The sequence below is a fragment of the Cimex lectularius genome, unplaced genomic scaffold, assembly GCF_000648675.2.
Source record: "Cimex lectularius strain Harlan isolate CLEC.00 unplaced genomic scaffold, Clec_2.1 scaffold301, whole genome shotgun sequence".
Classification (NCBI taxonomy): domain Eukaryota; kingdom Metazoa; phylum Arthropoda; class Insecta; order Hemiptera; family Cimicidae; genus Cimex; species Cimex lectularius.
In genome coordinates, this window is record NW_019392845.1 from 94,758 (window position 1) to 122,377 (window position 27,620).

A 27,620-nucleotide genomic window follows, 5' to 3' on the forward strand; every position below is an offset into this window, starting at 1 on the left:
AGCAAAACATAAAAATGCTATGCTTCATGGGTAACCTCCTTGGGGATTTCCAATCCTCCGTAGTCCGTATCCACACTTCCATAGTCACCCCTAGTTCTTTACCCCCTAGTCACCAGGACCGCCCTGACCAAGTTTATTCCCTAGGTTTGGCAGCCTCGATCTGCTCAGGAGTGTCTCATATCACAAAAACCTTCTCATTCGGATTGTGTAGTGCGTTGAGATGTTTCAAAACTTTATACAAATACCAAAGATACCGAAAATTTAATATCGGGACTGTTCTGAAATATCTAAGAAACATTTAGAGCAGTTCCTGTACAATGTTTTGGAATAAAATTCTTCAGTGTGTACTTTATAATATTGTGCCAATCTACTATTTGGCGGTTTATTATTTAAAATATAAATCGATTAAGACGTTAATCGATTAATTTATACTTTGATCAAATGAATAGATTTTCGTTGCAATTAATCAAACGATCGATTGATTATTTTTGTTTTGTCGTTACTGTTTGAATGTTGATTGAAACGTTGGCGAAATGCGAATTCCGTGGAGACTTTGGGAGCGCTGAGAGTTTGACGAGTTGAGGCCTGAGGGTCGAACGATTCTGCCGGTTGCCCTCGCTGTAACGGACAAAGTTCGAACGGTCGGCTAAAATAAATGCGTTTGTCGGTGGCGCGCCCTTCCAGCCGCGATCCGAGTCGTTCCGTTAGCCGTCCGCCGCCGCCAGTGCCAGTCGCGATCCGTTTTCCACTGTCCTCCCGTCCTCGCCCGCCTCCGACCGCCTTCCGCCTGGGATGATCCAGCACCCGGCCTCCTCCACCGCCCCCTCCGCCTCCGCAGCATTCCGCCGCTGACCCTCGCTTGTCCCGAAAGTCGACCGGCCGTCCCACGCCAACATGGACGACCCAGCCGAGACCAGGAGACAAATGGAGTGCAGCGACGTCGACGAAGACTCGGCCAAAATCGGTAAATCAATTTAATTACTTTCGAAACGTTTCTACTTCCGGAAAAAAGTATCAAATTCAACCTCTCCCCCTTGTAAAAAAAGAATGTCGAAATTTCATCTCACGACTGGACAGATTCATCGTTGCCCACTGATAAACGTGACCCGTCTCGGCCTGTTTCAAAACAGTCAAAATCGATAAATTACGAATGTTTTGATTTTTGAAAACGGCCGAAGAACGTTTGGAAAGGGCCAAAATCGAGATACGTTGCGCCCTGGATGACCAAGGCCATCTCATTCATAATCTCGGGATTTATTCATTTTATTTTTAAACCGTGAGTTACGCTTTTTCCGAGTTGAAACGTCGCATTTGACGAGGACGTGGTTGTCACTGTCGCCAGGCCGTCAAGGAAAAGGGACAAAACAAACCCACCGATTCGACGGCCCAATATTCACGACCACTAATAACCACAACGCATGACCCAAAACGTAAAATATTCATGAGTCTCACCTCTCCTTTTTAATATTAACGTTGAAAATAATTGTTCGACAGACGACTTACTTTTCCTTTCGTATAAGCTAATTGCATATTTAATTTTGCTTCTCCTGAATATGAACATCATTTATGGTGTCACCCTCATAGAATCCAGGACTTGATGATCTTCCTCTCATCATATACCAGTCCAAGTTCTTGTGGTCCTCAGTCATGGTTTTGTCATCTATAGTTTAAAAAAATTTCTAACTATTCGGTAGTCTGGAAAATAATGCAGGTTTTCTTCCAATTACCCCTTTATATAATAAACTGTATGTTTGATGGATTATTCTTTTGTACAATTATCAATGCTTTTTAATCCTCTTCCAAACTACAATGTTAGTTTACCTCAGTAGCATTTCATTACTTAGGAATAATCTTTACTAAAGGTACGTTTACATCTGACAGTTATTGCGTGGTGTTTATATCAGGCATAAATCGTGGCTAATGTAAACAGTGAAGAATTTATGTCAGATATTTCAACCACTAGCTATTTGGGTCGACACTTCTATAACAATCGATGGAAACACCGGTTAGTTGCAAGTTCAACCTTCTTCAACTCTTGTCGCAAAAGTTGACCATTCATCTACTTTTCTGCCATTGCAATGTCGCGTAAAATGAATGGCAAAACAAAGTTTAAATCTAAAGTTTAAATATTAAAAACAAATTACAATTTTTATCAAATAGTAGTACTTACCAGATGCTAAAAATTGCAAAGTTACGGAAGTCGTTCTCTCACTCTAATAGCTTTTCTAAATTTGGTATCTTGTTTTGATATAAGGATCAATTTTACAATTGAGCTTTTGAAAATAAGCAGGTTTCATTCTTTGAAAAATTTCAAAACTGAACTGGATCCTCAATACTAAGCTGACATTAATTAATTGTAGGCTCCGGCTTTTTTGCATCTCAAAACCCATTCTCAAACCTGTAGAGAAAGTTTTTTTCCTTTTCATCTTTCGAATAAATACACAGAATTTTGCATTTTGATGCTTTCATCATGACAGGATAAAATCAACTATGTGCAGAATGAAATTCAGGGAAAAAGTGTGCACAAAAATCTATCTTGTATGTAAAACGGGTCGTATATTTATTCCAAGTTTCACATTTTGAGAACTGTCGTATACATATCCAGGATATAAATTTCTAGTAATTTCTATCAGTCATCAGTCAACACTGGGTATTGACCCGTGTATAAATATAAATAAAAATAAAATAAATAAACACGAGATTTTCCGTGAAATTGTTCTGTTGAAGTCTGAGGCGTTTGCAGTGTAAATGAGAGGCACTGTTCAGAGTTGGTTTAAAAAATTTCAAGAGGAAAACTTTAGAAGACAAAGAAGGTTGTGGAAGGATTTCATCCCTAGATGATGATGTTCTGCGAGTTTTGGTTGAAGAAAATCCCACAACAACTGTTTGTAAACTTGCAGGGAATCTTTCAGTTAACAAATCGACCATCGCTGACCAACTTAAAATGGTGACAATGCTCGAAAGTTCTCATGCATTAAATGGCCACCAAAAAAGTCGAAGTTATGAAGTTTGCTCAACACTTTTTTGCCAAAACAGAAACGAATCCTTTCTGGACAGATTTTTTTAAATGAGGGTATTTCAACTGAAGTTATATGGGTCTTTCGGGGCTGCTGGATTTGAAACCGGGACCTTTACCCTACAGTGCTGAGCACCATGTCAACACCCAAACCGTTGCAGCCACTGACGCCCCCTTTTCTAGATAGAGTAGTACCTTTTCTTGTGATGAAAAGGAGATCCTCTGAGATAACACATTCTCATGCCTCGCCTGTTGCTGACCTCTTCTCTGATTCACTTTGTGTTTTTAAAATAAAACTGACTAATTTCTTGCTGGAGTAAAAGGTCTAAGTTCTAGATGTTATGATTTTATTTTTTATTAGAAATTTTAATGATTTACTAGTAATTTTCTTTTGACTTTTTTGTTAAACCAGCCTGTTGAGACTCTATTTGTAATAAATGGAGGAGGGAAGAAAAAGTCTTTTTTGATTAATTGTTTATCCTCTATACACCTTTATTTCTAACTTTTATTAATCACTTTTAGAGGCAGTTGGGTTTTAAAATGTATTAACTTCTTCAAAAGTTGAATATCAATGAAGCCTTTAGTTCGAACTAATTATTTTATGATTTGATTTTTTCCAACTGAGCAAATCATTGGTATTCAATCTTTGATGAAGGAGTCCACCAAAAAAAAAGTATGTCGGACCTCAAAAGCATATTACTTCTTTTTATGGTTTTTATCCATACAGCAGTAGCCGCAGGCAGTTGATTAACAACCTGACCAGTGAAGCTGGCCAGTGAGTTATAAAAATAGAGGAGCACATTCAATCTACTCACGTCGAGGTGCAGAACACCTTGTGACCGCCTCTTTTATCCCTATCCGTATCACTATACTTTCCATCAGATTACCGTTCATTTCACATTCATGACTGGTTTCGATTTTTGTTGTAGTTTATCAGATTGATTTAACATGTAAAATGTTATTTCGAGGTTTGTTTCTTTCAGTAATTTTTTCTCTCTTTTGATTCACCTTTTATAGGTTTGAACTAGCAGTAATTCATCATATTGTAACTGCTGATCTTGGTCAGTAGACATAAATTTTGCCCAAGTGTGGCATAAAAAAATGCAATATCAAGCAAATATTGAAGAGGCAAACAGTTATAAATGTTTCGTTATTCCCGTTCAGACTTTGGACCATTTTAATATTCAAGGACTAAACCGTTAATGTCATTCAAACCTCTTGACTGTTGGTTTTGATCAGTTAAGACATAAGTACTTTTGCTATTAAAGACTTTTTTCATTTCTACAAATTAATATATTAATTTCTGAATATTAAAAAAAAACGCTTTTTACAGTGCTGAAGATGATGTGATGTATGGTTCTAAGGTTTCATCAATTCTCCCTTGCTCCACCTCTTAACTGGCCTAACACATCTCAGAACTGCTGAACTGACAGTTTTGATCAATTTCCCTTTGCCCTAAAGACTCAATGCAACAATTTTAAAGCTCATTGACGTTGAGAAGGCAGTCAGAACCGCCATCATCCAACTTTGGAAATCTGGAGCTTGTACTTACTGCAAGAGTGTAGTCAATCAAATAGTTGTACGCTTCATCTCAATCAATAAAAGGGCTCAAATGAAAAAGACATTCATAAATGGTAACCAGGAAAGAAAAGCAAATGATACCTAAGTGATAGATTTGAAAAGAACAATATCATATATATTGACACTGATTTTTTTTTCAAGAATAATTATTTTATTCTTTCAACGTAAGTTAGAAAAGATGAAAAAATGGTACAACAGAATGTTATTCTGAAAAGTGAATGAAAACCAGGTGTAGGGTGATAAGCTCAAAATCTCCACTGCTTGGATAGTGATAATTGATAATTAATAACACAATTTCCCCTACATTACTCATTTGTGTTTTAAATTTATTTTTTAGTTAGTCAATGAGTTTAAGTCCGGTGTTGAATTTAATGATAATAAAAGTTGTTTGATTCCAAGAGGACCAAAATCTGTTAAAATTTATAAAAATGGATAAATCAGAGGAACATATTTATCAAGATAATTAAGGGTGTCACAAAAAATTTAGATAATTTTTTTTTTTTTTTTTTTTTTTTAACGAGGGTTCGCAACAGCAGAGGTCATATAAACCCTCAGGGTGCCGGTGTTAATTTAGATAATTATGCTATTAACTGTCATGTACTGACTCTGTATTCTATTTTAGTAATGTTTCCCTTTGTATTTCCATTGCTACTCTGCTGAGACACCTCGCAAAAATCAAAATAAATTTTGGATGACTAGATTTGAGTGAAAAATTGGAAAAACGTTATTACATTTTAATTAAACTGACAGTTATGTAAAATAATTGCAAGTTCTAAATCAAATGTATGTGTTTTACTTTTTCGATTACCTTTAAAAAGACATTTACACTTTGGAAAGCTTATCAGATAAGATTCATGTTAATTTGAAGGCCATTTGTTACAAATCGTAATGGATCATTCCTTTTTTAGATATATCATTTTACAAAAGCATGCTTTGTCATGTCATGTCATATCAAGTTATGAACCAAAAGTTAGCTCATTTGAAGGTAGTAGACATGTTAAAAAAATTGTTAACTTATACGGCTTATTGTTTCAGTATCTTTTTGTATCGAACTCTCTCAGAGCTGTCAGATTAAAAGGACACCGATCACTTTTTCACGCATGAAAATGATGCCTTCAGATTGTAATTTATATGATTGCAAATATTGTTTTGTGATTCCTAAAGTAATCGTCTCTCTTGATCCACCTTTCAGTGGTTTGAATTAGGAGTTCTCATCATTGACATAAAACTTCCTCCTGGTGTTGCTTGCAACAATGCTGACAATGAGAAGGCTAACATAATAATAATATAACTGGGGGACCAAGATGGCCATGTGGTTAGGTTGTCCGACTCACATTTGCCACGTTAGCAGTTTGGGTTTGAATCCCGGCACAGCCATTGGCTTTTTTAATTGAGAATAGTATGAAAGACGGATTATTCATTGGCCCCTCATTCGGGACACCCAACAGGTAGTTGGACGTTAAACCATCCTGTTTGACAGGAATTACTTTACTTTACTTTTAATAACATAACCAGCATCGTTCAGGTAGGAATTTTGGCCTACTTTACTTGAAGAACCAAACCTAGAATGTTGATTATTTTTTTGAACTAAACACCATTTATATTTTTATGCCATATATTTCAATTGCTTATGCATAAAATTGCATATGCTATAAAAATAAATGATGTGTAGAGTTCGGAAAAACACAAAAACAATATAGATTTAAAATATTTTCACCACCAAATTAAATTAAAATTATTTAAAAAATAAAATTTGAATTAAAAGAACTAAATATTTTTAATCATTGTCAAAAAAAGTATTACTTTAAATCCAACTTAAGTTTTCTATGTTAAACTTCTCATAAAACTTTTAAATATTTTTCTTAATGTTAATAGTGATAATTATAATTGTTTTCACTGCATAAATAAAATCGATATGACATGAATTTTTTTCCTTTCCAGTCACTTGTAAAATCAAAACAGTTAGAATCCTTTTAAAAGCAACTGCAGATTGATTATAGCATAATAAATATCTTACAAGTCGTATAAAGGCAGTTCACAGAAATCAAACTTGCGTAAATACTTGTGTTTATTGGATTTGTTTACTTTTTATCAAAATGTGATTTCTAATTTATTAGCTGATAATACATATAATCATTTTGTTTTGATTAAATTGAATATAAATTGCGTATATGTAATTACATAAGAAGTAAACTGAATCTACTAATCGGCATATTTAGAGGCTTTTTCTATTTTTTTTTCTTTTTTAATTATTTACATTCTTTGTTCCCAATTTTATAAACAGAGGACTGTCCAGAACTCGGCTTGGCCCATCTGAGAGAGTTACTATAGTCTGAAGATTAGACCAAGTCAATGGCTTGCCGACTGCACTTAATTTTCATATTTTTGTTAATTTGTTATTCACAAGATTAATAAACATGCCTTAAATGTGTTAGAAGAGGACCATAACTGATTATAATTTATTAATGTAATAGTGTAGTAGTTAAATTGGTGTTTGTGCAAAGGACACAATCAAAAACAACCTAAACCTGGTGCTACCCATATCAAGAAAACTACAATGAAGAAAGAATCGTGTTATATTATTAGAAAAAACAATATGTATCTAGCTAAACTTACAATTTTGTAAATGAGAATTGAGTCGACATTCCTTCTTTTTCATGAGGTAAAAAAAGTCGACCATTCGTCCCACTGTTTTTATTTTATTAGGAAGCCAATGTGGCTAGAGTAAAATTTGTAGATCTATTTTAAAACTACACCTAAGGTAATTGAAAAAAAGTAGCAATTACTAGTAAATTGTTTCATATGCAAAAACTACCCTTTTTTTTATTGGCAGAAGTATTAGAAATACGAGGTTTTAGTTCACCACATGTGAAACTCTATTTCGTAACATGTGATTTTCCACTGGAAAAACAGAATAAAAGTTATTTTGGAACTTTGTGTTGTTTTTTATTTTTAAATACATTTTATCTATGTCGTCGACTGAGGTAATTACACAAAGTAATTTCGACGAAGATGTTACTGATGTAATAACACCTTGCAATTTGACAGTCGATCCAGTGGTAATCCAAGGTAAATGTCAGCATTTTGTGAAACACGATTGGTGTTATTTGCTCCAGTCTAAGTCTGTAAATGAAACGAGATCTTAGCAGAGATTTTCAGCTTTCATTATGAACTCTCAGACTACAAAAACAACAGTTTCCATATGATACTACATAAAGTGTTACACTGCAGTTGCAATGTTGAGATTATTATTGTTTTTTTATTTTTTTTAAACTTACGAAATAAGACTTTCAATCAAAGAGTGAAGTTTTAGTTTTGTGTAATCAATTGAAATTGTTTTTAAGGTAACCAGTATATTACTCTGTCAACATATTTAATTTTACTTAAAATTTGGGTTATGAATTTGTTTCGATGGTTTATTACCCAGAGTATTGTTTTTATTGTCATTGTAGCAAGTTGGTAATAGTTTACAAATGGCTACTAATACATTTAATTTGGTTGCATTAAACATGAGTTTCAATATATTTGTTAAACCCACCAATGTAGTAGTAGGCAAATTTAGTAACTTGATAATTGTCATTTAATACAAAATTTCAGGAATAAGGCAGCATATAAGAAAAATACTAGATTTTATTATGCACATTATTAGTTTAAATGTTCTTTGAAAAAATTTTTGGTTTTACTGCGTTAAAAGATTATGAAAGCATAATTGAATGTGTTTTTTCCAGATGTCCCTGATGAAGGTGCCAGGATTTGTGTGATCGGAAATCTTTCTAATGACGAGTCTGTTCTTGAAGCTGCCAGGGTAACCAGATTTATTTACGCAGAGTGCTTTGAGGCCAGTCCTTAACTGGCTGGAATTGGTAGTTATTCAATTATTTACACTGTTCAAAAGGTCAACAATCAAAAGGCGGCTAAAATAATAAAAGTTATCTTTTGACAGATATCCGATAAAACAATAAAATCAATCGGTTTATCCGTAATCTGTTTTATGGTGACCTACTGTGATCAAATTTACATCACCAGAAGTAGTTCATTAGGGTAGAGCTAATTAATGCTTTCTTTTATTCAATGATCTGCAAAATCAGATTATGCATCTAGCTCAATCATCTTACTCATTATAAAACAAGAATATCTTTTTTTCTTTACTTTTTTCTTTTATGATTTTATTATTCAGTATTCACCACCTTGAATTTTTAATCATCTTTTTTCACGTCAGTTATCACACAAATATGTAATATCTCATTAAAGATAACACGATAATATTCCTGTTCAAACAGACAGTCGGCTTGGAATGTTACTATCCTTATTTAATTACTGTTATAAAAAAATGTTTTATTACTTGAGCTTTCCATTTTTTCCTATATAGTATATGTGTTTTTTCATATAATTTTATTCAAAATGCTAAATATTTAAATTCAATTTAGAATCTATGGCAAACTAGACTTCTTACTGTCTTTTTGTTCAAAAATTAAGAAATTGAATCGATGAGTAATTGAAACTTTCTTTCACTCTGGGTTCACAAAGTTGTGGGTTTGAACCCTGCTCGTGACACAACTTTTCATCTCGACTTGCTTTGCATCATTTAGTCTACAATAAAAAATTAATATATAATGAATAATTCAAGCCCTAAATACATGCTTTCCACCTGTTAAATTGCTTCTGTCTTAATTTATGATGTTAACTTTGTTAAAGTTGTTAATCCATGAACAGTCTGGATCAAGGTATGATCTTGAAGAAAAAAAAAAACTCAGTTGTTAATGCCATGCTTTCTCATTTTTGAAGAGTTCTTTTAACAGGGCAAAATAATCTTAAATGTCTACAGATTGACATATTAATTTTTATACAGGCAATCTCAAATTTTCTTGAAGACAAGTCTCACTCCTAACATTGCCAACATCTGACACAATCACACTGATACATTCGATACTTCCAAAATTTAAAAGGTTTTTTAATGCTTTTCAATGTTCTGTTCATAAGCTTAGGAAATTTATGTTTTAAGTTTAAGTTGTATTAATATAATTATGTGGTGTAATTGTTTTTTTGATTAAATATTAAAAGTGATTATTTCCCAATGTGAACCATTTTTGCTACTTATTAACTAAAAATTTTCAACATTTACCAATCTTTGAGGGGGTTACGCAATAATTTTTAAAATTTATATTAGTTGATGTATTCGTTGATAAACAGTGTTAAAATATGATAGGAAAACTACCAATTTGTGATTAAAAAAATTTCCCAAGTTCCAATTTCCCTTTAATTATATGAATAAATTGTAGGCTTTCAATGTCCCTGTTGAAACGTCTCTCGATGGATCAGAGTGGATTGATAGTGCAGTTTATTGCACAGTTTTTGTATTGGAAGAGTTTTCTGGCCCTGTATTTGATAGGCTTAAAGAAAGGGGCCACAGGTACTTATAATTTTTATACTTACGACTTAATTAGTTGTTTTAATTACATTTTCAATTTAGAATACTTGGACCGACTGCCCTCAAAGAATTGTCGAAAGACAATGCGTCTTTGCCTGATAACCCAAGGCCTCTTTATAGCACATCTATGAAAGGAGTTGTAGTGTGCTTCACCGGTTTCCGGAAAAAAGAGGAACTTGTAAGTATTTATAAAATTTTTTTTTAACCATATGTATATTAAATATTTCTTTATTAGGCACGTCTTATATTGCTCATACACAACATGGGTGGAAGCATACGGAAAGAGATGATTGGAAAAGTTACCCACCTTATTGCTAATTGTTGCGGTGGTGAGAAGTATCAATATGCAGTGGCTTTTAGAGTTCCTATAATGTCTTCAGAATGGGTTTACAACTCTTGGGCAATGAGGGCACAAATAGGATACAATGCACATCAAAATGGATTGGTAAGTGAAGTTATTTTTATGTCAGTGCTGGTTGTTAGATTGGCTACAATTAATAACGCTATTAAATCTATTCCTATAGTGATTTAATTTTCCTATTCCTGTCAAAATTTACAACTCTAATAAACAGTAATGTTAAGCTACAGGGCTCGCGAAACTGCACGAATGACCTGGCTACCACACGTGGAAGAACCAATCACTCACCTTCACCGTTGACCTGACTCAAAGAAGTATATCCAGCAACATCTTTTTGGGGCTTTATACTCCTAGCCTAGCTCCGATTCCTTTAAATCTCCAACTCTGAATCAGACAATATTTTCTTCGGCCATCGTGTTTTCACATAGTCCGAGAATTCCGGAACATCCGCTTCCATTCTATTTTGTTTTCTATAATTTGTGAGGCCTATTGCTTTTAAACTAAAACCCATTTATTCCCATTGGCTAACACTCACACTGCCATCGGTAAAAAAGGAACTTGACCCGTTGTGGCCGGTCTTTTTAGACCCAATATTTATTTAATGTTTATTTATTTAGTAGGTGCATAGGTGTCATAAATAAAAATTTTAATGTGTACGCTTAACTTTTATAAAATACTTTGTTTTTATAAAAGTTTTACGAATCTTTTGCATAGCTTATACACTCGCATTTTTTGGTTGCCACTGAATGTTTACCACATATAAATTGGTTACATTTATCTTATCTGGTAAAATATTAATTGTCATTACCAGAGCAGACTACATCAATCAAGCTTTTATAAATAATATAAATGAAATAACAAGCTAAGATGTGATTGTATGCAATTTTATTTTCTTCTACTCTTTTGTATTCTTTAATCAATCATTTTAAGGATGTTACTAGCGAAAAACTATAAATAGCATCTACCTCAGAGCTTATGGTCCAACTTGTTGATTAAGGCAGCTTGTTCGATACAAAATATTTTCTGGTCAGCTTTGGGATAAACTGAAAAAAACATTTTATCTACAAAATGAGTTTATCAAAGAAAATTACTTTATGTTCAAGAAAGACCTAAATCTGGGTTTCCATTGCACAAAAATCACTCGCGAAATTTGTCTCGCATTGTGGATGACCAAGACTCTAAAACTTTTTGCACGAGGATACTTTCGGGGTGAGCCGGTTTGCTGGTGTGCACAAGCAATCACGTTGGCTGTTCCTTTCCATGTAAATGCACGTGTATCGAGCTACAAAATGAACCAGGAGGACTGCATTTGACTTATCCAAGAGCTATTGTTGTTTGTGGGATGCTAAAGATAAAAATCAGTCAAAATAACAAGATAGAGGATGCATGGAAGGAAATGTTGTGTTTTCTTCATTTTTATTCTTAACATAAAGTATCGCCATAATAGCAAACGTTGATGCTGCAGAATATGAGATACGAACGTCATACTTGTCTTGCACAAACTGATGGCGCGCCTTGTTTCGCTTTATGGAAATGGTTAGCCAGAGACCGTCGTTTCGCGAGTGATTCTCGCGTTAAGTGATGGAAACGCAGTTTAATGGAGGATAACAGGACCACACTGGTGGGAAATAAAAAACATTCACTGGGTCTTAAAAGATATGTGACAGCAGTGCGAGTGTTAAAAATTTCCTGTTTTGTGTTTGAGAGGCAATGTATTCCAGATAAAAATGAAACCATGCTTATGAATATTCTTCTCTTCATTATTTGAATTGTTGCTTAGTGCACTTTGAGGTAAACAGGGAAAAAAATTATTTTCAGTAATTTTAAAATGTCAACATACATGGTATATCTGGTTTATTGCTATTATCAAAACATTGCCATTTGATTTTTAAGATTAATCGATGATATCTATATAATACATGTAATACATTGGGTTTCTTCCAGGCTGAACATAAACTCAAACCTTTCCATGGTGCCAGGGTATGTTTTCTTGGATTTCCCGAAGAGGAAAGGAAGCACATGGCAGATATTTTAGTTGAAAATGGAGGCGTGCCAACGGATATTCAGGATCCACTGTGTTCTCATGTTGTAAGTATAAATTAATACTTCACCGATTGCTTCAGTTATTGCATGCGGTTGTTCAACATAAATACTGAATTGAATATGCTGCAAATTTTACCTTAAAAATTAACACTCACGGTGAAATCGTGTTGGTAAAAGGCTCAAAACAAACTTTGGCGATTTTGTGGTTTGTTTAATATTTTAACAAAATGCTTACATCTATTTTTTTTTTTTTTTTCTTCAAATGTGATTGTTGAAATGTTTCTAATCAGTTTCATTGTGGGAGTGGTTGAAATTTTAATACTAAATATGCCAGCTGAAAATGCAAATTGAAACAAATAAATCTAAAAAAAATTGTATATATATTCATGTTTTTTTTTTTAAATTAATACATGCACAAGTAAAATTTACATATTTATAAAGTGCAATGCAATAATAATCTCACATAAATAATTAATTAAAAGCAAAGAATTTAAATAATTTTAAATTTTAAACCAAAAATTTTTTTTGTTTTATAGATGAGAAAACAAGGATAAATTTATATTTGTAGGAATCTTATTGGGGGGTAAAATAAGTTGAGACAAGAAATCAAGCATGCTTACTTACATTTTGACTTACATTGCTTGCTAATGTGAAGGACAAAGCACTCCTCAAAAATATTGCATTGAGCTCATTATTATTTATTTTTTATTTTTTTATATACATAACTTTTGCTTTGCAGTTTCTTTTCTTTCTTGTTATTACTAAACTTTACAGGTTTTGGATAGTGCAGAAACATATGATGTCCTTCAGAAGGATTATAAATATTTGACGAAGAGGCGAAGGTGCGGGTCGGAGTTGTCCCCCACTCATAACCTAGAGCTTTCGATCCAAGATCCCCACAGCTGTTCTACCCCCAAGACCCTTGTCACTAATGTAACCTCTGATGTCCACCACGAAAAGTCTGTTGTTACAGCCGAATTGACTGAGGCCATTGAGGTCCTATCACAAGACCAAGAGGAGAACATTTCTCCAAATTCTGACATTAAATGCCCTATTCAGGCTAAGAGATTTAAAATGTCTCCTTGCCCAGAAAAGTTGCATTTCAAGACGCCGACAAGGCTTAATATCGTACGAAGGTCCCTTAGATTTAAAACCTCAAGCGTTTTGTCCAAGTGGATATCTAGCTTGGATGTGAGCATGGGGGCCAAAACCGACCCTCCTCCTCAAGTAAATGAACAAGGAAAAGACCCTCCAAATCAGACTGAAGTGAAAGAAGAGTATGGCATGAATTCTATGGTATTGTTTTATTAGTTATTATCTCATTATATTTAGTTTTAAATCAGTGTTTATTGTTTATGCCATTTACTGATTTGAAGCTAATTTAATTCTATAAGCTAACCCCATATCATATTTCTTGTTAATATCATGACATCTTAATCATTACAGGCCTGGGATTTCATGCAGACACATTTACCATTTATGTGCATGCTTGTAGCATGAGAATTAAAACATTTACTAACTTTGTATTATAGTTTTTTTTTCTTTTCTCTCTATTCTGGCTTTATTTCCGTCTTTTACCGCTGAAGAACATTATACCAAATAACAGAATATGTTGTTGGGATAGCTTGTAGAGGTAACTGTTCCATACTTCTTTTTCACTATCTCTTTTGGTGATGAAAACAAAATATAGACCGTGCAGAATGTCACTTTTAATAACAAATGCAATTATATATGTATATTTACTGTATATAATGGTATGTTGTAATTTATGTATAAGATCAAGACACTTCTAATATATTATATTTTCGTTAGCAAAACAAAAAATCCAAATTAATTATCAGCTGTATGTGTTGTAACTTTTTCTTACATGTCTAAACTTATGTTTCATTCTAAATATGTCATCGACTTCTTTCATGTTGTGACAAAATGCTTTATGATTTTGTAGGGGACATTAAGAAGTATTTATTAGTTGAATGTATCTTTTATTTTTCTTGTGTTATCTCTGCACAATTTCCAGGGAGAACGAAAATATTTACTTTAAATGCATGATGGAAATTCACAAAGGATAATTGAACAAAAGTTAATTCAAGTGTGGTTAAGGTGTAATGATATGTTTTTAATTAAGACTGTTCCTCTGATTCGATTAACTAATGATATTTCATAGTCTTTAAATATACAGTGAAATTTCTACATAATGGACGCTCTTTGGGAAATGAAATATTGTACGTTATACAGGGGGTCCGCTTTTGGGATAAGAGAGAGAAAAAAATTCTTAGTATTACAAGATGGGCCACAATGGGGATTACATTATCAATTACCTTTAAAACACAGGATTTTTACTCTTTTTTTTATGACCAGAAGGTTTTTCAAATTTATTGAGAATACTTTTGCATGAGAACAAAGTGAAACACTCCTTTGAATCATTTCCCATCTGACAATGCTCATTTTTTAACTGTGTAGTTTTATCTGGAAGTGCTCTAAAAAAATAAGGCCGTCTCATTGCAATTAAAAATATTTTTGGGCTCAAAATAGACGTAATATTGTTTAAGTATCACCGCCCAGGTTTTGAACAACCTCGGTCCTTCGTACCACTCATAGCCTTAAAAGAAATCTTGTACTGAAGATGATTTAAAATTAGTTTGCGCTAAATGCTTTACAACTTCTAAGGCCTTTAATTGGTAGTAGTAGTATTTTTACAAGCCTGAAACAATTCAAATACATTCTGGTCTATGGCCGGACTAGAGATGTTTTTGGAAAAAAATCTGTGGAATTGGTCATTCCGTGTTTGTAAAATTTATTTTAAAGTTTCTTTTTATTTCTTGCCTGGGTCTTTCTGTTGGAAAACTTTGCAGCCAAGCCTCATACAATTAGTTTTCACTTTCAGTCACTTTAATTTCATTAATTTTTTTCTTTAAGTGTCAAATGCACTGACGAAGTGCCAAATGTTTACAAGACGGTTTAAAATCTAAGAATATTGGGAGAATATTGGAAGGCAAACAAAATACATAGGGGAAATGACATTTCTTTGAAAACCATTCATTTTCTGGAGGCTGCTTTCTGCTTTTGGGAGAGTCAGATTACAGTATATAAAAAACTGTCCACATCCATTATTGGGAGCGTCCACTTTATAGATTTTAAAGTAAAGAACTAATGGGAAATCGCTGTGGAATCAGAATTTGTCCATTAAAGGAAGTTTCACTGTATTCAAATTAAAACTTGTAGGCAAATAAACAATGATCATTTTAAATTGTTTGTTGAACTAAAAACAAATTCTATACTCTTCTATTGATTTTTGAAATTAATATTTATCGGAGTTAGATCAATTCACAAACAGCTGTGCAGCATCAGTTCAGGTCCTTAAATCAAATTTGGCATATGGCTGTAAAGTCAAATGAGCAAGTATTAATAAAAATAAGCCTAATACAAAACGCAAGTCATCCCCAATCAGGGTTTTAATTAATTGTAAAAAATTTAAACATTAACATCACATGGACAACTTGGGAATAAGCTTAGTATAACACCATTGATAACAATTTAAGAGAAATTAAACACTCTTAAAAAATTGGGAATCCTCCACTTTACAAACCAGATGAGGAAAAATGGTTTTGTCTAGACTAAGAATTAGTCAAAGACGTTACATACACAGTTTTCTTGTGGCTAAAAAAACATGTACACTCATGCAAAGCAATATTCATTAAATGTCTTTTAATAGGATTTATACCCATTTTATAACAAATAGAGACTCTGTTAACCTGCCAAATAATCTAAATGATATATTAAGTTACAAATCTTCCTGTTTAAATAGCTTATACAAATTCTTTAAAATTTCTAACCTTCCAAAGGAAAAAAACTTAAAAACTCTCAGCCTAAAAAATTTAGTTTTAAATTCAACCAATGGTCAAACAGTCTGTACAATTTGTTGAATCACATCCTAATAGATTCACAGTGTATGGGTAGGGTGTTTTGGGGTGGAGCATTTATGGGAGTGTTCATAGAAGTGTTCTCCAAAGAATTACTGTGACTTTTTTGGGGAAAAAATTATAAATCAGTCCACATAAATGCAACCAGAAGCAGAAATCTGCTGTGCTATATGGAAGTGATCAGTGCACGATTCAGTGTTATTGGCTAGTTAGGTCCCATGCAAAACACAATCTGTGGTATAATTCTTACTGTGACCTGTATCCCTGTCTTTTCCAAGTATTGCCTCAGCTCTGTTTGAACTGCTTTAATAAAAGTCAAGAATAGCTGTTCCTGCCAAAGATTAGGAAGTTAATTTCTGAAGAGCATTAAACGAAAAAGTAACATTCCTGAAAAATTGAAAAAAGTACTGTATTCTAAAAATTGAAAAATGCAAATGAGTGTAAATAGATGTAAAAGTTCCCAGAACTTTTAGAACAGAAAGAATAATTTTCTTGGATTCCGTTCTACAGAACTGAGTGGATATGTTGTTGGTTGTTTGTGAATTGATTTAAGCCGGAAATACAAAATGTAATTGACATTAAATGCTTTCCCTTTTACATCGTATGAAACAATGTAAACTATTATGTTTTGTTTTATGTTTACAAATTAAGACTTTTTTTAAAGTTTGGCTGTTTTTAAATACTATTTTAGGTTGTTGATGAATCAACGACAACTACAGCACCTTCTCAAGCATCTTCAAAGGCTCATGTTGTCAAAGCAGAATGGTTTTGGATGTCAGTCCAAAATCAAGGGTGCATGGCTGAAATTGACCACTTTTTTCAAGAGGTAAATGTCTTTGAAATTAACACTTATATTAAGAAATTACATAACACTAATTTGTCGATAAAGGTCATGCCTAGTACACCAAATAATAAGGATATCAGTGGATCTTCGGTATGTCCGTAGATTGAAAAATCGGACTGATAAAATGAAATGATTGTTTTATTATGACGTGTTACAGTATGTGGGGCGAGTCACTCCAGGGCTTTCAATCGGTTCGACTCCAGGGTCTTCAGTCAGAGCAAGAAAAAGAAAAAGGCTGAGGGGCTGTCGCTTGCCAGGTAGCAGTTCGCCCGCTTTGACATCTCCAATTCTTGAACCCGTTAAACGGAGATCTTCCATCACCGATGCTACTCTTCTTAGTTGTAGTGGGTCCTTCCTCGATGCCAGTCCTCATCCAGATTTGGAAGAAGGTAACACAGACTTCCCTTTTGCTAGCTTTTCTAAAAAATATGTTTTTACGTAACTGAGTCTTACTATAGAAACTGAAGCCGAAGGACCTGAAACGCCTAGGAAAAATCTGAGTGCGAGACATCAGGTCTTTTTAGAACTACTTCAAACAGAATCAAATTATGTAGGAATTTTAAACACAATTATGAATGTAAGTGTTTCAAAGGGAGTTTGTTTTTGGCACAAACTAAAATAAGGGCTGTACATTTTCAGCTTTTCAAAGCACCTCTTGAAGAGATGCTTGAAGGAGAAGATCAGTTGTTAAATGCCACAGAGCTTAAAATAATTTTTGGTAATCTACCACCAATTTACCATACACACTCTTGCATGTTGGAAGAACTGCGGCATGCAGCACATAACTGGAAGGAAGATGTCTCAATCGGGAATATTTTCAGGAAATATGTAAGCACTAAGCAGACTAACTTTGATAGAAAATTTCTGTAATGGGCTTTGGTTTTAGGCCACCGATCTTGTAAAAGCTTATCCGCCTTTTGTGAATTTTTTTGAAAATACCAGGGAGATGTTGATCAAATGTGATGAGTCGAAACCGAGGTTTCACGCTTTTTTGAAAGCAAGGCAAACTAGAGCTGAATGTGGACGGCAAAGTCTTCAAGAGTTGCTGATACGGCCTGTTCAGAGACTTCCGAGTATATCGTTACTTCTAAGTGGTTGGTATTATTTTAACTTTTTTTTCCATGGAAATGATAAACACAAAATTCTTTGTTGGTTAAATTTAAAATTAGATTATAGTGTTCATGTATATGTTGACCAAACAATTTTATTTTTTAGATATGCTGAAACATACTAGCAAAAGTAATCTTGATCATTCAGCCTTGGAAAGTGCTTTGAGCTCAATACGGGAAGTCATGACTCATATTAACGAGGACAAAAGAAAAACAGAAGGACAGATGGTCATGTTTGATATTTTTAATGAAATTGATAACTGCCCTGTAAATATAGTTTTATTTATTAAATTAAATTGAGTATTATTTTTAAATTAATATTTTTCAGCCTCATTTGGTGTCATCCCATCGAAACTTTATTTTCCGTTGTGATGTAATCGAGCTGAGCGATGGACTTAGTGGCCGCGGAGACCCACTTGTTCTCTATGTCTTTTCAGATGTAGTCGAAGTAAGTAAAATGTCAATTGAAAAAAAAAATTCATATAAATTATATAAAAACAAGTAACATAAATTCTTATTTTGTCTAGATATGTAAAAGGCGGTCGAAAGCATTCAATTCCCTTAAAAGCCCAAATACGAATATTACCGGAAAGCTTACAAATGGAAAGCCTTACAAACACATAAAACTAATGCCTCTTTCAACGATAAAGCGTGTAATTGACATAAAAGAGACTGACGGTGAATATTCAAATCAAACAATTGAAATAAATAACTTTTAAAATTAACAACCTTTTCAGATTGCCACAAAGTTTTTGCCTTAATGTGCCGATCCACACAGGATCTGAAAGAGAAGCTTTACTCTTTTAAAATTACCGATGATGAAGTAGAGAAAATGTCTTTTCTTAAAACTCTCTGTCGGCAAACGGCCTACAATGCATGTAGAGCTGATGCTGTAAGTAAACATGTTTTTACTTGCTAATACTTAGTTCACAATGCATTTTTAAATGTATAATATGTATCATTTTCTAAATAATAAAAATATAAAATTGTTTAAATATTGCTAATGTATTTATATATATGTTCACAGGAAAATTTCCTTGCTTCATTGGATCCACAAACTTTGGATATTGAAACAAGTGATGTAGGCCTGGGGACACTTGGGAAAGCCTTTAAGTTAGTAAAGCTATTTATATAATTTAATCTTCTAGTGCTTGTTCTATGCGCCTGTTATATCATTATATTATTACTACTTTTATTAAATCATGAAATTATTTTATTTTTTTTGTTAAGTTTCATTTGTGGAAATTTGTAAATTTTAGTATCATGAAAATATACACTTGTTGCCTATTTTGCTAATTGTGCCTTTTAACTCTCCCATCTGTTTTGCACGCTGTCGCGTTGAAAGACTTCTGCACTATTTTTATTTACTGCACAAATTAGTCTGTGGCGGTTGAAAATGGGCCTGAATGTGTGAGAAATGTCTGAATGCAAATTTCAGGTTTGCGACGAGAACGAGGCTGAAGGTTGGCCGGGCGCTGAGCTTTAATAAAACTCCGAGCAAACTCAAACGCGCCATGTCAACTATGATGTCACCTTTTGGATCTACGACAAATCTTACCCCGGCGACTCAACTGGCTCAGATGAGGTTAGCGAGCTGTACAAATATAAATGTAAGTGTACTTTCCAAAATTTTGCTTTTTCTTTTTAAAACTCGAACAATTCTGTTACGTGGCTATCAGTAATGCTATATTTGTTAAATCCCTATGTATCTTATTTCATTATTTTATGCACGCTTAAAAAATATTTCTATCCATTTCATCTTTCTACTTGTATTGTTAGCATTTAAATGTGGTAAAAAAGAGAATAGTAATAACAATTATGGAATCGTTTTTGGACAGTCTGAGGTCTTTATTGTGTTAAGATACATCTCATCATTTTGCCATCTACAGACTAAGCGATACAGCAAGAAACCAAACTGAAAATATTAAAATTGTAATTAACTCATGACAGAAAATCCATTGCTTATGATTTTATCATATTACTCACTATTCCATAGGCAGTGACAACCAAAAACACACTTTTATAAAACGTATTTTATATTTACAAATAAAAAATAGAAAAAATATATTTTATGAAAGTGTGTTTTTGGTTGTTTCGGACTGTCGAATAAAGGGGATAATAAGACAAAAGTAACATTTTAATTTGAAGAAAAGTAACGATATTAAGTTTTGATTTTTTTTAAAAGAATGTTTGTTGATATTACCTAAAACCATTTTTATTATAGCAATTTTGAAAGATTTCTTTCATCAAAATTATTTCTTACACATTGGCCATTTCTTTATTTTTAAAGATGATGCCAGACATAGAATTCGGTGAGATAGAAATAGCTGTTTCATCATGCCTGATTAAATCATATTGTTAGGTCTGACGAATTTAAAAGATTTTTTACACTACTTTTTTATTGGAATTTATTCCTTGACCACAAAGATGCTGCAGCGTTAAAAAAAAATCTTTTGTTATCAGTACCGGTCTTTCACGTGTATTTTGCCTGTGTTACACTTAGAGCTAGATATAGACAACGTTCTCTGATTATAATTAGGGAAGATGATTAAAAAAAAATCTTTTGTTTGGTAACAATTGTTGCAAATATTTCTGAAAGTTTGCACAAATTTGGGTACAAACATTTCATGTCTTCTAGGCTATGAGAAAGTCTTGATGCTGATTGATAACGACGTTTTTCCTGCTCTGAAGCATGAGCAATGAATTTTTTATGACAGCCCATAAACCCAAAATAGGGTATTCCTTAGAATCTGTCTGAGAACATAAATTAGGATCCCATCATTTAACTGCTTTAGGACATTGCTGATATGTTTGTATAATGTTGCAATGGCTGTAAATCTTGCAAATTTAAGTCACAAACGACATCTACTACATTTAACAAGAAAATAAATGAGTGTTCATGAGTTTAAAAATATAAATACATGTGTGGTGATTAGTGACTGTTAGTCGATGATTATTCAGAGATCGTGAGATGCAGTCTGGTGTGACGTAGGTTTTAGAAAAGAAAATTTCTTTATTGTGCCAACGTTTCGATCTTTATTGAGATCGTCTTCAGGACCTGGGATGTACAAACATTGTTTAAATTTAACAAATACATTAGGATGTGGGAAAAAAAGTGAATTTATACAATTCAAAAAATATTTTTTATATTAGCAGAAAACAACTTTGATTGAATATAAAAAATATTTTTTGAAATGTATAAATTTACTTTTTTCTACATCCTACATGTAATTGTTAAATTTAAACAGTGTTTGTACATCCCAGGCCCTGAAGATGATCTCAATAAAGATCGAAACGTTGGCACAATAAAGAATTTTTTTTTAAACAGTGTTTGTAAATACCAGGCACTGAAGATGATCTCAATAAAGTTCAAAATGTTGGCACAATAAAAATGTTTTTCCAAAAACTACGTCACACCAGTCTGCATCTCACGATCTCCAAATAATTATTAATTAACGGTCACCAATCACCGCACATTTATTAAAAATTTATGGTCCAACTCCGGCTGACAGTTGATAACCTTTGCTATTATTTGCTTTTTAGTTATGTGTAATTTTTTTTCCCTTTTGTTTATCTAATGAAATAATTTTCTTCATTCATTCGTGTCAATTTTTAAAAATACTGCCTCTCACGATCACCGAATAATATATATACAAGCTGCTCTGATTAATTTGAAACTTGACAATTCAAGTTCCTCAGCAGAAAAAGAGCATTATTCCTGTAAATCGAAATGAAACCACTTCCTCTCTTTATAATTCGAATTTTTACCTTATAATGTTCCTCTATATATGTTCCACGTATAGTTTACTTCTTTGCAGTATAAAGTTTCTTAGAATTTTCTCTTATTTGTTATGTTCGGTGGTCAGTGTTTTGTCGATGTGTTTTCAGCACTAATTATTTTGGAAACTTACTTGGGCAAAAGACATCAGGCCACATTGAAACAAAAACCAAACTGTGCTTTTTTTAGATAATGCATAACAATGTTCAATTTTACAATTGAACTATTAACAATTTTTTATTACTTTTACTATGTATAATTTAAGTAAGAACTTATAAAAATGGATGTTTTATTTGATTTTTTCTTCTCTTGATAATTCAAATGATTTTTCTTGTTCCTTGAGTTTTTAGTTAGTCGACTGTAAATCTGTTTTTACTGATATATATCAAAAGAGTTGATATATGAGTAACAAAATATTAATAAAATTGATAGACCAATATATTATCACCCATCTCAACCTGGGGCTCTATTTCTTCTATGCTTATACTGGTGCATAAGATAAAATAACCATATTGATAGCAAATATACATTTAGAACATTATACCTATTTACCCTTGCTTTTAATAGGAATTGGTTTTTGGAACAAGTTTTGTTTGTGAAAATGTCATGTCTTGCCCCTTTTATAAAACAATTTATTGTATTCTCATTACAATTTTTGATTAATAATATTTTTCTCGCTTAATCCATTTGACTTCTTAATCGTATTTCTTTGAAATGTTTTATTAACTGCATCGCTTAGCCTCAAGAATGCAAAATAGTTTTTTTGATCTAAACTGCTCAAAAATGAATACGGATATTGTAAATTGTGTAGTATTTACTTTTACTAGCATTTTTATTATACTGTTTTTTACTGAAGGAAAATTTAATTAAGGGATTTTGAAAAATAAAAGGTTTTAATTCCATAATTTTGTGTATTGGATACAATTGTTTTAAACAATTAATACCGTATACAATGTCCTCTGTCAGCTACGACCTCTGTGCACCTGTTAGGCATACTTTTAATAAGGTTGTCACTAATTTCATAAGGTATTTTACTTCATAAATGTCGCAATGCTGCACTCAGTTGTAGCAGGTCAACTGACTGCGAATGGTGATCGAAAAGCCTTCTCTGCAACTCATCCCAGATGTGCTCAATGAGATTGAGTTCTGGTGCCAATGGGAGAAGGGGCAGATGGAAAATTTCCAGGTTTCCTAAGAGGTCTGACGGTATTCAGAAATCGTAAATCGCTGCCAATGAGATCCCTGGTTTGAGAAATGTAATCCTCAATAATTTCTTGGATGTAACGGACTGCTGTGAGGTTGCCTTCAACAATAATGGAGTCCAGTTTGTCCTCCAGTGTAAATCCCAGCCCAGACCATTATACCTTCTCCTCGAACTGCATGAAGGGGGCACAAACTGGGCCATTGTACACAGTCCCTTGGTAAACTCTTCGGCACCTGTTATACGTACAGACAGAAACACGACTCATCAGTAAACATAACAGCATTCCAATTGGTGTTCTCTTGTAGGCGCTCGCTGCGCCATATTCTCCTGAGTTGCTAGTGGCGGGATGTTGCTGCAGATTGTCTCAAAGGGACTATGCGAGGCCAACATTGTGTTGATAAAGGCATTGCCAAAACATCTTGTTCTTCATTTAGGATCTGGCGGGCACTAGGGTTCCGTCTTGCATAATTCTGTCCTCTCTTAGCGTCGTAATGCGCTGAAATCCACTACCAGGCCTCCTTTTGGCATTTAAAGTCTCTCGGAATCGGCCTAAAGCACAGCAGACCACGATGACTTATTCCCTCAATAATATTGCGAACTTCTGGTTCAAGGTGATGTCTTTCCATGGTTAAAGAGAATATAACTGTATTAAAATGGAGAAAAGACGAGAAAAGGTGTTTGTTAAAAAATGAATAATCTTCATGTTTAATATTCTTAAGTAAATCCGTTATTAAAAATGAGGATTAACATTTGTTTGTTTTTGGTTTGTATCCAACTAATATATCGGTTAATTTAATTAAAATTAATAGAGTTCATTGTTCCCTATTAATTTTTGAGCAGTTTATATCAGTGTAGTATTTACTCAATTTGTTTGCAAATGGTGAATATGCAAATTTATGCCATGAACAGAAATGAGGATGATATTTTACCAATTTTGCTTTTAAAAAGTGTGATTTTTATTCTGTCGAGGAAAAAAGGTTGATTTTCACCCTGTGCATGGAAACGATAAATTTCTCCCTCTATTGATTCAGTAGTTGAAAAGAAAATTTACCTGCCTAAAACCACTAAATTTGGTTAATAAAATATAATTATTGCTTATTTATTTAGACATTAATAAGTTTGAAGGATACGTTTGAAGGATAAATTTATGTACAGGTTACTTTGTTAAAGTCCTGGAGTAGTTCTTGACTGGGACATAACCACATGAAAACGACAAAAAAAGTATTTTATTAATAAGTCTGATAAATTAATGATTTATTAATTTAACAGTAACTTGTATATTAGCGATTATAAATAATTACTTGTATAGTTCAAACATTAACCTTTTGAATACCCTTAATCCTTAAATATTGTAACAATGCGGTGATCGGAATGCTGATATTAAGAACAATGCGTATGATAAACAATTGATGGATTGCTACAAAATATCATTTATCATTGTCAAGGAATTTGTATAGAATGTTAAATTCAGTGAGTGACGGTGAAAAATGGTTTTTGCCCCTCTTATTTAGAATACAATAGGTTTTATTTCCTAGTGCTGGAAAAGCCTGAGAGCTTCTCACTTTGAAGCGTTGTCTTCAATAAATATTTTCTAAGTCAAAATAATTTTCTAGATGTAAGCCTTCACTCGGATTGTCTGTTATACTTGATTTTACGATACTTGGGAGGACTGTAACACCGAAGTAGATAAATTGCATTTGCTGCTAATTGCATGGCTACGATGTAGACTAAACGATTTTGATGCATGACTAAATCTTTTATAACATAAGAATTGGAAAGGTAAGAAGCTTTTTCAGTTTTCTGGATATACTTAATTAGAAATTCCTACTCTTACTAGTGTAATCTTTTAAGTAAGATAGAGGCTCAAATAAAAGATCATTTTTGTCAACTTGAAGTATTTTTATGTGTAGTGGAAGTTGAAGTTATGGTGTAATTGACTTTTCTGTATGACATGATTTTATTTAAGAAAAAAGTATTTGAATATTAAAAGACATATTAACAAGTTTTATAAACTGCTGGGCATAAAGATTGCTTAAAAAAATTTTTTAACTCGATTGATATATGTTGTAAAATTGGTTTCAATAAATAAAAAGTTAAAAAAGTTGGACAGATTTGTTTGATATGTTTGATGATGATGTTGATAATGTCCATAGTTCTTCTTTCTAAATTACAATTAACAACAATTAGGGTGGGTGTTTCCTTTCTCCTTTCTTAAATGCCTTTTGGACCCCTGGGAGCTCTTATGAAATTAAAATCTAATATTCTTCGCAAAATTAAAAAAAAAAAACGCTTTAAAAATCAATTAACAAATAATAAATAAAATGTATATAAATATAATAAATAAAAATTATTAATTTTTAATTATGGTTTCAGGAGCTTGCTAACAGTTCACCTCCCGCTCCACAGTACGTTGCCCCAATGTCTGTACAGCCGACAAGAAGGTCGAAACATTCCTCACTTGGTGTATCATCTTTGAGACGATTATGACACATATATAGTAAGTGCTCTTATGTGTAAATAACAGTTATGTGGGGTTTCAGTTGAAGTAATCAGCTTAATTTTTCTCCAAACCTTTTATTTCAAATACAGTTCCATTTAGTGGCTCCTCTTTAGCACATTTAAAAAATAAAAACTCACAGTTGTAGTGTAGTAATGAAATGAAAAGAGTAAAAATACTTCAAATAAAACCACGCATAATTAATTATTAATGGGCAGCCAAACAAGCTCATGTTGTCTAAATGATTAACAGGCTTGTGAGATTGTTACAAAATTGTTTTTTTCAGTTTTAATTGGCGCTATACCATTGATACACTGACAAAGGGAGCAACTTATCACTGCAGAATGCAGTCACATTGTAAATATTCTATCAGTTCTGACAGGAATAAGATAAATGGAGAATCCAGAGATTTGAGCTTCCTCTCCAAAACGTCAATTCGAGTTCTCAGCTTTCCTAATAAGAGTTTGTAAATATGAAAATATATTTATACATATAAAACATATAAATTATTATATAAATATTAACTTTAATTATGTGGCAATCTGTATGGAATCGCTCCTGTAGGTAAACTGATATTACCTAGTAAACATTTTAATTTCTGGAGATTTTTGTATAAAAGTGATACAAGTTTTCTATTTCAATACTATTTCATGTTGAATTTATATAATATAAATTATCAAGATAACCGAACAAAGCAATGTTGTAAATGGTGCTTACTGTATTGATAATACTTGATTATTAATTACTGTGGTTTTTCAGTCTGATCATTATGCATTTTGTATATATATTTGCATAGTAAAATGTGCCTTAATTGTACAATACACCACTTTGTGCTTACGATAGCGTGAAGAACGAATTGTAAATGTCAGCTTATTTTTACAACTATTTCGTATTTGTATACCACACTAAGTGCTTTATCTCAATTTTTTATAAAATTTTGTATCATAAAAATATGGTTTTCCCCCCTTGTCAGTACATACCCTCCTTGAGAATTTCCAGTTCCAATTTGTCAAGCTTTAATAAGTAGATTGTATACAGAATATTATCGAAGATTGGGTTCAGTTGCTAAATGTGATTTTGTATCGCTCCGTATCGGAGTCGTGTTTGATTTTATAAGTAAGCCGCTTACCAACTTGTTTTTGACTTTTCAAATCTTTTGGAAAGTCTTAAATAATTTTGTAAGCCGAGGTTTTCGAATGTACGGTACAAGCTCATTTAATTTACTGTAAATATCTTTGGTAGTTTTCTAGTATAGACTTTTAGAGTTATTATTTGCATGTTGTTTTAACGCAAATCGATTGTACAAATTAGACTATTAAGTGGATAATTTTATAATACAATTGCTTTATTTAGACTTAAAAGGAATCCATATTTGTTCACAACTTTACCATTTTTAAAATAATTGTAACAAAACATTTCAGTGGTGCGTTTTATTGCCAGTATAACAATATTAAATATCTTGATTATTTATCTCAATACAAATTCAAAAACAAAACTCTTGTTTTCTTCCCTGAATAACCCAAATTTACAATTAGTAGAGTGTCATTCATTTCAAATAAACACACTCGGTAGAATGTTTCTAGTAAAATATTTATATTTTGTGTAAGGGTATTACACAAATGTCAAATTTGAAATAGAGTTTTTTAATTAATTTAATACACTTAAAAACTGTTTGTTTTCCAATTCAAACCTAGTAATTATTTCAATAGATTTTTTTGAAATTAATGTATAAATTATTTTCATCATTGGATAAAAAATAATTATTTAATAAATTGTACATAAAGCAATAAAATACAGTTTCTGTTAGGCTTAATAGGAAGTTATAACTTATCTAATGCATTG

At 32.6% G+C, this 27,620-nt stretch overlaps 1 protein-coding gene across 5 annotated transcripts; it reads left to right on the forward strand.

Moving 5' to 3' along the window:
* The first annotated feature begins 504 nt into the window (after nt 1-504).
* Nucleotides 505-27,265, forward strand: LOC106664509 (protein ECT2). 5 transcript variants are annotated; one of them, XM_014390280.2, is made up of 21 exons: nt 505-964; nt 8,326-8,402; nt 9,877-10,007; nt 10,068-10,203; nt 10,261-10,470; nt 12,328-12,471; nt 13,201-13,722; nt 17,038-17,172; nt 17,236-17,280; nt 17,348-17,579; nt 17,649-17,767; nt 17,830-18,018; nt 18,077-18,284; nt 18,406-18,566; nt 18,628-18,747; nt 18,827-18,977; nt 19,037-19,191; nt 19,327-19,412; nt 19,738-19,909; nt 25,655-25,778; nt 26,065-27,265. In XM_014390280.2, exons 1-20 carry the CDS (start codon nt 895-897, stop codon nt 25,766-25,768), a joined length of 3,177 nt encoding a protein of 1,058 aa, XP_014245766.1. In that variant the 5' UTR covers nt 505-894; the 3' UTR covers nt 25,769-25,778; nt 26,065-27,265. The 5 variants fall into 5 exon arrangements, with proteins under 5 accessions (XP_014245766.1, XP_014245768.1, XP_024084426.1 ...); XM_014390282.2 differs by lacking the exon at nt 13,201-13,722 and having other exon boundaries at nt 26,065-27,262; XM_024228658.1 differs by lacking the exons at nt 25,655-25,778; nt 26,065-27,265 and adding an exon at nt 24,895-24,968.
* The last annotated feature ends 355 nt before the right edge of the window (nt 27,266-27,620 follow it).

Coding starts and splice junctions, on each gene's coding strand:
- LOC106664509 (XM_014390280.2), top strand. CDS start 895: ATGGACGACCCAGCCGAGACCAGGAGACAAATGGAGTGCAGCGACGTC. Junction 965..8,325: donor CGAAGACTCGGCCAAAATCG/GTAAATCAATTT, acceptor TGTTTTTTCCAG/ATGTCCCTGATGAAGGTGCC. Junction 19,192..19,326: donor ATGCATGTAGAGCTGATGCT/GTAAGTAAACAT, acceptor ATATGTTCACAG/GAAAATTTCCTTGCTTCATT.